The 12974-nt window shown below is 37.7% G+C and overlaps 1 protein-coding gene across 1 annotated transcript; it reads left to right on the forward strand.

Annotated features, from left to right (window-relative positions):
• The first annotated feature begins 7157 nt into the window (after positions 1-7157).
• On the forward strand, positions 7158-8893 carry LOC110791890 (nuclear speckle RNA-binding protein B). The gene has a single exon (XM_021996662.2). The coding sequence runs from the start codon at positions 7420-7422 to the stop codon at positions 8236-8238; it is 819 nt and encodes a 272-aa protein (XP_021852354.2). The 5' UTR covers positions 7158-7419; the 3' UTR covers positions 8239-8893.
• The last annotated feature ends 4081 nt before the right edge of the window (positions 8894-12974 follow it).

Below are 12974 nucleotides of genomic sequence, written 5' to 3' on the forward strand. Positions count from 1 at the left end.
ACCAGGAAAGGGTTGCTCTGCTGGAGTATAATTTGGCACATACAGCTTATATGAGTTTTTTGTCTCATAAAGCAAAGGTAGATTGGATTAAAGGGGGAGATGATAATACTATTCTCTTTCACAGATCGATTAGGCAAAGACACATTCACAATAGCATTTTCTCCATAAAAGACATGCATGGAAACTGGACCAGTGACCCTTCTCAGGTTCCTGGTGTATTCTTGGAATACTACAACTGGCTGTTGGGTACTAGTAATTGTGATAGAACACATGTAAAGCAAGCTGTAGTGAACAATGGTCCCTTGATTACTGATGCAATGAGAAATTTACTGAACACAGGGTACACAAATGAGGAAATAAAAGCTGCTATGTGGGATATAGATGGAAACAAGGCACCTGGCCCTGATGGCTTTGGGGGTACATTTTTTAAAGGTTCCTGGGAGGATGTAGGGGTTGATGTTTGCTCTGCTGTCTTGGATTTCCTGAATAGTGGGAAACTTTTGAGGGAAATTAATACAACCAGGATTACTCTCATCCCAAAAGGAAATTGTCCTGAGAGTGTTCAAGATTTTAGGCCTATTTCTTGCTGTAATGTTCTTTACAAATGCATCTCAAAGGTGTTGTGTAATAGATTAAGGGAGGTCTTACCAGAGTTGATATCCCAGAATCAAGGAGCTTTTGTGCACAGTAGGTTCATAGCTCACAACATTATGGTTTGTCAAGACTTGGCACAAGGTTATGAAAGGAAGAATGGGGGTGCTGGTTGCATAATAAAGCTGGATCTCCAAAAGGCTTATGACACAGTAGAATGAGATTTTGTGGAAGAGATGTTGGTTAGCTTACAGTTTCCTACTCACTTTACACACTTGATCATGCAATGTGTCAGAACTCCTAGATATTCACTTTCTATCAATGGAGCTCTTCATGCATGGATTCTTTGAAGGAAAAAGGGGATTAAGGCAAGGTGACCCCTTGTCTCCATTGCTTTTTGTTCTTTGCATTGAATATCCGTCTAGACTTCTTCTGATGGTAGGGGAAAAGGATGGATTCAGTTTTTACCCCAAATGCAAACAGTCCAAGCTAACTCACTTGTGTTTTGCTGATGACCTAATTTTATGTTGCAAAGGTGAATTCAGATCTGTTTATCTCTTGATGCAAGGGTTTAAACTCTTTTCTGACACTACTGATCTGAAAGCCAGTCCCTCAAAACCTTCAGTGTTTTTTTCTGGCATGTTGAAGCTGATGTCCAGAGAATTTTGGATATGACAAGGTTTGTTAAAGGCTGTTCCCCATTCAGATACTTGGGTATTCCTATTTGTTCCAAGAAAATTTCAATAGCTGATTGTGAAAAGATAGTTGAGAAGATGTGTGCCAGAGTGAAGCTTTGGAGTTCCAGGAATTTGTCATTTGCTGGTAGACTCACATTGGTGAACTCAGTGCTAATGACTTTACAGTCATACTGGTCCCAAATCATGATTTTGCCAAAGGGAGTTTTCAAAGCAGTTAATAGTATTTGCAGGAATTTTCTATGGAGTGGTTCTGCTGATTACAGTATTCCTGGGAAAGTGGCTTGGAGAAATGTTTGTAAATCAAAAAAAGAGGGTGGTCTTGGCTTCCTGAACTTAAAATTGTGGAATATTGCTGCAATGGGAAAACATGTGTGGATGATTGCCACAAAGAAAGACAACATTTGGGTAAAATGGGTGCATTCAGTGTACATCAAAGACAGCAACTGGTGGGATTATGCTCCCAAAGCTGGTGACAGTTGGTATTGGAGAACAATTTGCCAAGTCAAGGACATAATGAAGGGCTACCTCATTTTTGACCGAGTTGTGGCTATGCCTAAATATTCCATTAAACTGGCTTACAACAGTTTGCTTCCTGTAAATGCCAGACTGCCATGGGCAAATGCTATTTGGGATAGGTTGGGAGTTCCAAAACATAGATTTATCACTTGGCTGGCTATGCTGGATAGACTTAGCACCAAGGAGAAACTGATGAAAATAGGTGTTACTGTTGATAATCTCTGTCTTTTGTGTGGGACAGCAGTGGAGAATCAAAATCACCTGTTTTTTAGATGTGAGTACAGCTCCAAATGTTGGGATAATGTATCTAAATGGCTAGGTATATATCCAGCTATCTCTGATCTTCACAGATTGATTCATTGGGTTCAAAAAAGGAAATTTTCAAGGTTCAGAAAGGGAGTGATTATCACTGGTATACTTTGTACAGTTTAGCATATATGGAAGGAAAGGAATAATGCACTCTGGAATGCACAGATTAGAAGAGTAGACAAGGTGTGTGATACCATACAGAAGACTATACATAATAGGATTTCTACTGTTTTACCTAGGGCTGTTAGCACTAGGGATCATAGCTGGTTTGTAACCCTGACCAAGGGTAGTTCTTCACAGGTTTTTCCTGTGATCTCCAGATCAGAGGGCCTGTCCTCTTGATCTTTGTTTGAGTTGTAGATGATGTTGCAATATATATACTACTACTTGCTTATAAAAAATAAAAAAAAAACATGATCCACAACAAATTTAGTATAAACAAGTTCATTTAAGAATTAGTGTAAAAAATAACCAATTTTACGTATTCGATTCGCATTAGCTAACACGATGTCAAAACACGTGGTAATAATTCAAACTCCATATTCAAGTTAAAAAAAGTAAAAAGATGAAAAGACAAATAATGGAGTAAAAGTGAAACCATGATAGAGGCAACGTAATTGTACAGTAGAGTTTAGGTTTATTGTTCTGGATGGGATTTAATTAGCCATGTAGACGTGTTGTGGGTATAGTTTGACTAAGTTCTTTCAAGAGTCAAGATTTTTGGTGGTCGATCAAGACTTGGTTTTTTCTTAACAACGCCTCCACTTGACCTGGTTTGTTTTTATGTTTGACATATCTCATTGTCACTCAGACATCATGATACGGATTCTACTTAAACTCAAATTACTTAATCTAAATCAATTTTGATCGAGGTCATGTGTACGACAAGTATCATTTTTGAATCCCCGCCCCTATTTATAATTTATATTACCATTGTGACTCATACCCACACAAAAGAAAAACCGGGAGCTCATATTAGAGTTTCTTATTAATTTGAGATTGGTTATCGATTTTTTCCTTCCACAACTTATATATCATGCATGATTAATTATTTTTTTCTGTCAAAATTCATTTATGAGTAGACATGTTAAAAATTAAAGCGAGTTATTATATCATGATTAATTGTTTTCTTCTGTCATTTCATTTATCTATAGGCATGTTAAAAATTAAAACGAGTTATTTTATTTTTTAAAAAATATTTACTGTGAGAAAAAAATCTGAATTTATCTAAGTTCAACCCACTCTAAATACAGTGTCAAACCAAACCGAATCCGTTTTTAACTAGAACGTACAACAAAAAATTATCTTATTAATAGTGTAAAATATGATTGTACGTATTATTATTATTATTATTTTTACATAGGCTTAATTTTGCATAAAATAACGAAGTTTACAAATTACAATAACTAACTTACATAACAAACTAAAAATAAACTACTTAACATTACAAGGATAGCTAATTCTTCTCACATGGCCCCCGGTTGTTGACTTGACTTTGTTTACATTGCCAAATTCACTACTAGTAGCATGCCAAAGCCATTTTTGATCGTTTCCTTGTAGAAACCTGAGATGCTAGGATAATAAACTGGAGGCTCCCTTAAGAACCTCAAACACTTAAGACCCAAAGAAAGAAGTAGAAGAGTAGTAATGACACGACCCGGTTGCAAAGGACTTGTGATTTGCTCACAAGCGGCATGAATCACTAAAAGTGACTCAAAAAGCATGTTATGAATCCCCAAAAAATGGGGATCAGCGTTAAAATATATGGTTTTGAAAGCGACAAACACAGTTATCGCTAACCTAAAATGAGAATTAACGTTAGTTAACCCCATAAACGACCTGACAACCATGACCAGAGTAAACTCAAACCCCCTCCCACACATATCCCCTTCCCTTGATATGGCACCCAAAACATAACCTCCAGCGTTTCTTATACCACAGAAGGACAATCGTCCACCTAATGAACAAAATTGCCCAAACCAGGAAATGCTATTAACACGCATTACCTCCACAAACTTAACAACAAATCCCAACATTCCTATCCCAAGCTTCTGTAATAGGAACTCCCACATAAAATTCCCTGAAACTTTAACCAATCCTACAACAATCTCATATGGGGAAACAACCAAACTAAACACAGAGAAACAACACCAAGCTACCCAAAACAAGTTGACCCAAAACATACATACCAATGAGCCAACAACTAAGACAATGAACAAACTAAGCAGGGACATAACTATGGTCATCCCTAAACCCAAAAACCAACAAATTAAACTAATTAACTCAACAAATTAGAAGGTCGGAAAAAAATTGGAAGAGGTATACCACTTACAAAGATCAGTGAAACCCTCAACTTGACTACTCCAAAATCAGTAGCAGAACCCCAACCCACCTTTCACCTTTTATTGTCAAGATCGGCGTTTTTCCGATACCACAAGACAACGATGACCAGGTTGGCTCCAATTAATACCCCTCCTCTCCTTTATCGTCGAGATCAGGGTTTTTCCCGATACCACGAGACGACGACGACGAGAGTAGCTCCAATTTTGATGACCGGAATCCCCTCCAAATCAGATCTGAATGCCAATAACCCCTAATATACCCAAAATAGAAACCCTAGCTCGTACTTTACCTTTACCGGCGATTCCGACGACGACGTACAAGATAGATTCGAGATTAGAGAGCCCACGACAACTGAAAACCAGAGTGAGATTTATCTCCACCCTCTAAGTGCTAAGAACGATCCCCCAAGCAAAGATAAGCTTGGTTGAAAAACTCCCTACTTGAAAGAAAACCGGCTAGAGAGAAAACACTAAGAGGAATTGAAGATTTGATTACACCAACCTTGTTTTCCTCTTCTTCTTCTTTGCCGAAGACAACCTCGCCAATCACTTCTACTCTATGACGGCGGCAAGACAAACACTTACAGGGACAAGCTCGCCGGCGACCCGAGGAGAGCGGTGCTCAGGCCGCCGACGAACTAAGGCGGCGGAGTTAGGGTTTGGGTGAATGGGTTTCCTTCTTTGAGAGGAAATGTGTTTGATAATTGTACGTATTATGAGGAAACACATTTAAGTATTTCTATTGTTGTGTATAACATTTTTGTGGTAGGAGTTATACATACAACTTGCAAAAATCATATCTTATCAAAAAAAATTACATTATAATAATTTGTCAAAACTCTTATTTTGGTGGTTTTAAGTGATAAAATAAACCGAATTCGATTTAATTGAGGCAAGTAATTCGACACAAATCTGGTAAATATAATTCAAGTGCAAAATTGACTTTAAATAGTTATAACACTACAAAAATTTGTATCTTTTACGACAACCTAATTACGACGGGTCAAAAATCCCGTCGCAAAAGCCTTTTACGACGGGGCTAACAACTAAACAATGACGGGAATAACCGTCGCAAATGTCTTTTACGACGGGTTTACGACGGGATTTCTATTAACGACGGCCCCCTTTTATGACGGGTTCGCGACAGAAAATCCCGTCGTTAATCAACAATTATTGGCCTTTCGCGATGGGATTTCCCGTCGTTAATAGTACAATTTCTTGTAGTGTTAATGGTTTTTTTTTTTTTTACAAAGAGTAAAGATGCTTTTAGAGGTAAAGACAACAAAAAAATTAAAAAATGTAATAGAAGGTTCCAGCTTTCTGTTTCTCCCTGATGAAGGCTAACTACTACTCCTGGCCCTTTCTACAGGTTCTTTATGGTGGTTAGCTATGTTCTATTGTTCTTCATGACTTGTTCTTTCTTAATTACTTTTACGAAGTAATCCGTAGTATTTTTTACATAATATTATAAGATATTATATTATGTTCACTATTAGGGAAAAAAGTATTCATTAAGGTCTTTGCACACAAAATGGTAACTACTCCTTCGGTCCGGATTTTGTATTCACGTTTATCATAACCAACATGAATTCATCAGTTTTGTTACAACAACAAATACGTTGTATAGTACTCCCTCCGTCCCGGAATACTCGACCCGGTTTGACCGGCATAAAGTTTAAGGGACTTGAATTGACTTATTTAATTTAATAGGTAGTAGTTGATAGTGGGGTATTATTTTAATGTAGTTAGTGGGAAATGTGTAAAGTGGTGGGGTTGGGGGAGAGTAGGGGTTGAATTTTTAATTATTTTTTATATGGAGTAGAGGGTAGGTGGGTTAATAGGGGTGGGGTGAGAAAGAATATAATATTGTTAAAATATTTCCATTTTTAAAAACAGGTCAAGTATTAAGGGACGGCCCGATAAGAAAAACATGTAAAGTATTCCGGGACGGAGGGAGTAAAAAACAGAGATCGAGTAATTGATGGGATTTGTTAAGATGGAAGAAAAAAAAGTCTAACTACTGTCAATGTAAAATCAATTGATTAAAATGAGATGTTATAAGTTAGTCACCTTTTTTCTTATTCTCTAATGCAGGAATTAATAAGAGTAACATCGCCGTTAAATTTAAACCAAAACAAAAAAAAAAAAGCAATTTTGGTAATTTGATTAAAACGAATAGTTGGCCTTTTACCAATTTTTCTAATAGTTAAATTAATAACTCATTTCCTTAAATTATCTTGTGGTATATTGGTAAGAGTAATCTAGCCTTTAGGTTGGAATTGCTTTGGACTAAATATACGGAGTAGTATATATACTACCTAATGTTTAACTGAGCCGATAAATGACCTAACTCGAACATCATACCCTTTAACATGATTTTTATAAAATCTGATCAATATTCAATCTTAACTGAATGTTAAAAAAGACTAAAAAATAACCCGACCTAAATTATTCAATACAAATCGTATCCAGTTTAATTTAATGCCACATGTTGATTAGAAATTTCTAAGCTATATCCTTAAAAAAAAGTTAGACAAGTTCAAACACTAATTACACCACGAAACCTGCCTTTTGTTACTCATGATTACATATTTAATTAGCATCACGTACTAATGGAAAACCTAATGACACCCAAGTTGCATATGTGATATGCTCACTTGTTGAAGAAAGAACAAGACAAATTAACACTCTCAACCACTTCATCAATTCATGTTAATATGTTATACATCCTCATGTCCCATTGACTAATTATTTCCATGTCTATACTTTTCCACCCATCTTCCCTCTTCCCTCTTCCTTTCAATTTTCAATTTTTCAAATATCATATCCTTTATATATATTTCTTACCCACTTTGCTTTTTCAAAAAAATTAAATACCCATTACCACTTACTTATCTTCATAACCACCATCGATCCTTTAATTTGTGTTTAATTACCAACTCTAGCTTTCACCTTTCTCCTCCATGGACCATCCTGATTCCCCGGGAGGCGGCCGACCGCCTCGAAAGGAGCTACACGGTCCAAGGCCGGCACCCTTGAAGGTTAGGAAAGAATCACACAAGATCAGAAAACCGCCGGTTGCGCCACCAGCTTATCCGACACAAAACCAACAACTTCCACCTTATCTGCCGCCACCACGTCAGCCTGTGATCATATACACCGTGTCTCCTAAGGTAATCCATACACACCCTAGTGAATTTATGACACTTGTCCAAAGGCTAACGGGATCAGATGCCACGTCATCATCATATGCTACTTCTAGTAATGTTACTTCTTCAAGTAGTACCATTGTTGATGGCTTTTCTTCTTCTACTACTACAACAAGGTCCCATCACGTAACGGGGGGCATATCGCCAGCAGCGAGGTTTGCGAGTATCGAAAAGACGAAAATGCACTCGGAGGCTAAGAAGTTTGTTGGTCCAAGTGAAGTTTTCAGAAGAGAAGTAATGGATATTGAAGAATATGTCAATAGTGGTGGTGGTGGTGGTGGCGGCGGCGGCGGTGGCATTGAAGGAGTAGAACGAACCATGGTTTTTCCGGGTATTTTATCTCCCGGACCGGGTTCCCTACCCCCAATTTCACCAAACTTGTTCTCCCCCTTTTTCCATGATTCAAATAACTTAAACCTACAACATCATGACTTAGGTGGTGTACAACATGGAAATAAGAGTTTAATCGAAGGAGGTTACTTACCTAGTCCCTTTTCGACCAATTTCACTTCTCCTAGTACCATGTTTTCCCCTAATTCTCTAGATTTTTTGCAGCGCGTTTTAGATAGTTGAACGCGTGAAAAAAAAAATAGAACAAAAAACATGAAAAACAAAATTATACACATGTATTTAACTTGATTTAAGTTCAATTTTACCAGTTTTAGTTAGATCGATCGATTGTTTTGGATTGTATTGGATTTGATTCACATTCATTAATAAAATAGATATTGGTACAAATTAAATTAAAATCTTCCTCATTTTCATCGTCCCTGGCTTTAATTTATGATTGCAAATTATACAACTATTTAATATACGTAAATGTCAATTTTGATTCTGCAACTTCAACTATTCTATCAATATGTAGGGTTATGTACAATTGATCTACATAAATGTAGGTAGGTACGTAGTAGAAGATATACATACGCATTCACTCTTATTTTATTTATTTGCAATGCTCTTTTCCTCAATGTGGTATATATATCTGCATTATTTCGATAGCCGTTTTCTTCGTCGCCGTCGCCGTCATTCCTTCCGTCATCATCATGATTCAAAGAGGAAGCTTGTGGAGGCGGTTAGCTTACATCTTGGTGAGATGCTTCGAATATGACTTTCAATTTAGCTGAAAAAACAAGATCAATCAATAAATTAATGAATTCATTAATTATCTTCTTTGTTTAACTCTTCTAATTTATTTTTCATATATAATTGGAGGTCAACTATTACACACTCCCTCCGTTCGAAAATGTTTGTTACGTATTCCTTTAATAGTGTTTCAAAATGTTTGTTACATAATGAATCTTTCTATTTATAAACTTGTTACTATTATTATTGTTTGAGCCAACTTTTATTTCTAATTGGTCCAACTTTTCAACTCAATAAATCTCATGCAACCAAAAGTTACATTATGACAAGTTAGCAATCTATGTGATTTTTAATTATTTGTTCATTTTGATAATAAAAACAATCTTATTGGTTGTTTCAATGATTAGTGGATTGAGGTATATATGTTTTTTTAATAAAAGATGAAAGCAAATTTGCACTATATTTAAAGAGAGTAATAAATGTCAGAATTTGGAAAGATGGAATCAGATTTATGATGGAATCTAGAACATTTAAAATTAAAAAAAGAAAATCTTCATTAATACGTTAATAAACGTACCAAAATCCAAACGTAACAAACATTTTAAAACGGAGGGAGTACATGACATAGACGATTACACCTCCCAGCATGCACATGAAATATAATAAACTATATAGTGTACGAGTATATTAATTAAATTGTGGATTTAATTATGCCAAATTGTAGTATATCAAAATATTATAGCCTTAATTGACTGACCAAAAAAAGATAATAACATATTTAATTATGGAATTAATGGACCTTTTTCTCTTGCATGTTAATAATACAATAATGTACATGGCGTAGCCAAAAAAAATTAATCGGGGGGCCAAATATACTGTGAAATATGTTATATGATATTCCCTTCGAGAATAAATAAATATACTCTTTAATATTCTTTTACCTTTAAAATAAATAATAAATTTGTCAAAGCAATGAAAGATGAATTTGGAAAAAAAAAAAAAAAAAAAAAAAGGAAGGAAATGACAACTAAAATTGCATGTGTTTTTTTTTTTTGTAAGCAAATAAGAATGATATTAGATCACCAAAAAAGGTTACAACCTAATCAATTAAATTAGAGACGAACCAACTAGGTTGCCCCCCCCTCAACAAAGAGTTGAAACCAACAACAAAGATCGGCTAAAAGGCTCACAAAGCTACAAACCACAAGTGGTCTTTCCAACCTGATTAACAGAAGCCCAATCGATATGCATAACAAAAGTTAACTATTGCTAGAATCTTGTAAAAAAGATGGAAAAAACGACTAACAACGAGCCTTCAACAGAAGAACTCGATCTAATTAATAGATCGAACAAAAAACCTAAACGCAAAATCACACACCTAATCTTCAATCGCCAGCCAGATGAGGAAATGGTGGATCAAAACCAACAACGACCACCCGGGCCGGAACCAAGAACCTCTCCAAATGCAAACAACAGACTTCCTGTTGTGAGAAGATCCTTTCGCGACCTTATCATAGCGGACCAACTCAACCGCTCGGCAGTGAACTTCAATGAAACAGAAGATGAAGACTTATCTGATGATGACACTGCCCCTGAGGATGTTGCTGACGATCCTACATGCCCGGTAATCCTACTATCAAAAGAGGAGAAAAAACGCCTAAGACAACCATGGAAACATGCTCTCATTATCAAAATGTTTGACAGTAAAATTGGGTATATGTCTCTTATGAAACGCCTCAAGAAAAAGTGGGATTTAACTGGTGGTCTTATACTCACAGATGTTGGACATGACTACTTCATTGCTCGGTTTTCGAACATCGCAGATTACAACCATGTACTCACCCAGGGTCCTTGGATGTTGGATGACAATTACCTAACGATTAGGAAATGGATCCCAAACTTTACTGCTGACAGTGCCCCAATGAGATTCCTCACGGCATGGGTCCGTATCCCACATCTCTCAGTGGAATACTTTGATCAGGAGTTCCTAAAGAAGGTAGGGAGTAGAATTGGAAAAGTAATCCGTATAGATCAAAACACTGCCTCGGCTGAAAGAGGGCAATTCACAAGATTAAGCATTGAATTGGATTTATCAAAGCCACTCCTATCAAAATTCTGGTTCAGAGGTAAGACTTGGAAAGTACAATACGAGGGCTTACGCATGATTTGCTTTGCGTGTGGAAAAATTGGCCATTCTGGGGAAACATGTAGTACCAACAAAGATATGGTGATGCAACAGGAAGAAACTCAAGAACCACTGATCCAAACAAAGGACCGTGAAAAAAGCAATGACAATGAAGACCAATTATTTGGGTCTTGGATGCTGGTAAAAAAGCCACCTCCTCGGAAACGAACACCAAGGCCGGAAAAAGGTCAGGCAGATGCCGGCAGAGCAATGCCAAAACAGTCCACCCAGAGTCAAAACAGAACAGTCAACCCTAATGGTGACAGAATAGGAGGGTCGAGATTCTCGGCGTTAATTGGGCAAAATCTGGAAACAAATCAAGAGAACAATGGTAACAAATCAGATGGAGTAAATCTCGGAACCGATTCATTTGTTGAATCCTTGGAAATAGTGGACTTAGGGAAAGACTCCCAATATAACCATAATGGTACAGTTGGAAACCCCTTTAATGTAGGGATCTCGAATAACCAAGGAAACAACCTTTCCAAAAACAAACACTGGCAAGTTAAAAAGAAGGCAATTATCTCTCCTTCCAACTTTGCACTACAAGATATTTCTAATAGAGAAAAGATCCCCTTGCCCCGATCTTTTGAGTTTCCAACAGGAGATAAGGAAAACACAGTGGTATACTTCCAAGCAAACTCTGAAGCTAACCCAGCAAAAGCAGTCACAAGCAATATAAGTACCCCATCTATCCCCCCCAAAGCCAAAACTACGACCTTTAAGCCATTGACAGACCCCCCCCAGCAAAACAGTATTCTGAACCCTGTGACAACCCTCACTCATGTCTCACCTACACCTCAATCCCAACCCCATCCATCTTCGGATCCCCCCGGAGAAAGTCATATGTGCGAGTTACCCGATGACCAACCCATATATGGGCACAACCGACCCCCTGACCAACAAATTGGTGATAGAAATACACTCATGGTTAGCTCCCAACCAGGAGAAGACAGAGATGATGGTAGCACTGAAGTTACCCTATGATGTTGACCAAGCATTGAAATCAATGTCTAGAGCCTTTATGTCAGCGTTCCCAAACTCTACTGGACTTATGAATAATTCACACAACTTTGCACCAAATCTTCCAGCCATCACGTGTTTGGTTTGGAACGTTCAAGGAGCCGGTAGTCGGGAATTTACAGTGGCACTAAGAGAAATCGTTCGCACTCATAGGCCCATGGTAATGGCCTTAGTCGAAACTCACATGGGGGGTGAACATGCTTTGAAAATTGCTACTTTACTAGGCTATACTGGGCACACTAGAGTTGATGCCCAAGGCTTCAGTGGAGGGATATGGGTCTACTGGAAACCCGAATTAGTGACTATTGCCCCCATTGATCAACATAATCAGTATATTACCATGGAGATCACTCGAAACGGTGAAATCCCGTGGTACTTGACAGCTATTTACGCTAGCCCGGACCCATCTAAGCGCCATGAACTATGGCGCAACTTGGAAGAATTTGCTCAAAATAACAATAAACCATGGTTGCTAGCAGGCGACTTCAATGAAACACGATTTGGATGGGAAAGATCCTCAAGCTGTTATGAAACTACAAGAAGAACGGAAAGATTCAACCATTGGGTTGAAAGCAATCAGCTACTTGAAGTAGAATTCTCAGGCCCCTCTCATACTTGGGCGCGTGGCAACTCGGTTGAAACCAGACGAAGTGCAAGGCTTGACAGAGCTCTGTGCAACACAGAATGGGGTCTGCATTTTGATATGGCAAGGGTCAAACATCTTCCAGCAATCCAATCTGACCATTGCCCTCTTCTCATATCGCCTAATGGGTTCGCACCACTAGAAGTAATCAATAGACCCTTTAGATTTCAAGCGGCCTGGCTTACACACGAGAAATTTCGTGTACTTTTGCAAGACAAATGGAAATCTGAAACCCCTCTTTTAACCCAACTGGGAGAATTCTCGAATGAGCTACAACAGTGGAACAAAGACATTTTCTACAACATCTTTCGTCAGAAACGGACTTTAATGGCACGCATAGGGGGCATTCAGGCAAGTCTCTCTAAAGGTCGTAAC

Source organism: Spinacia oleracea, chromosome 4 (assembly GCF_020520425.1).
Source record: "Spinacia oleracea cultivar Varoflay chromosome 4, BTI_SOV_V1, whole genome shotgun sequence".
Lineage (NCBI taxonomy): Eukaryota > Viridiplantae > Streptophyta > Magnoliopsida > Caryophyllales > Amaranthaceae > Spinacia > Spinacia oleracea.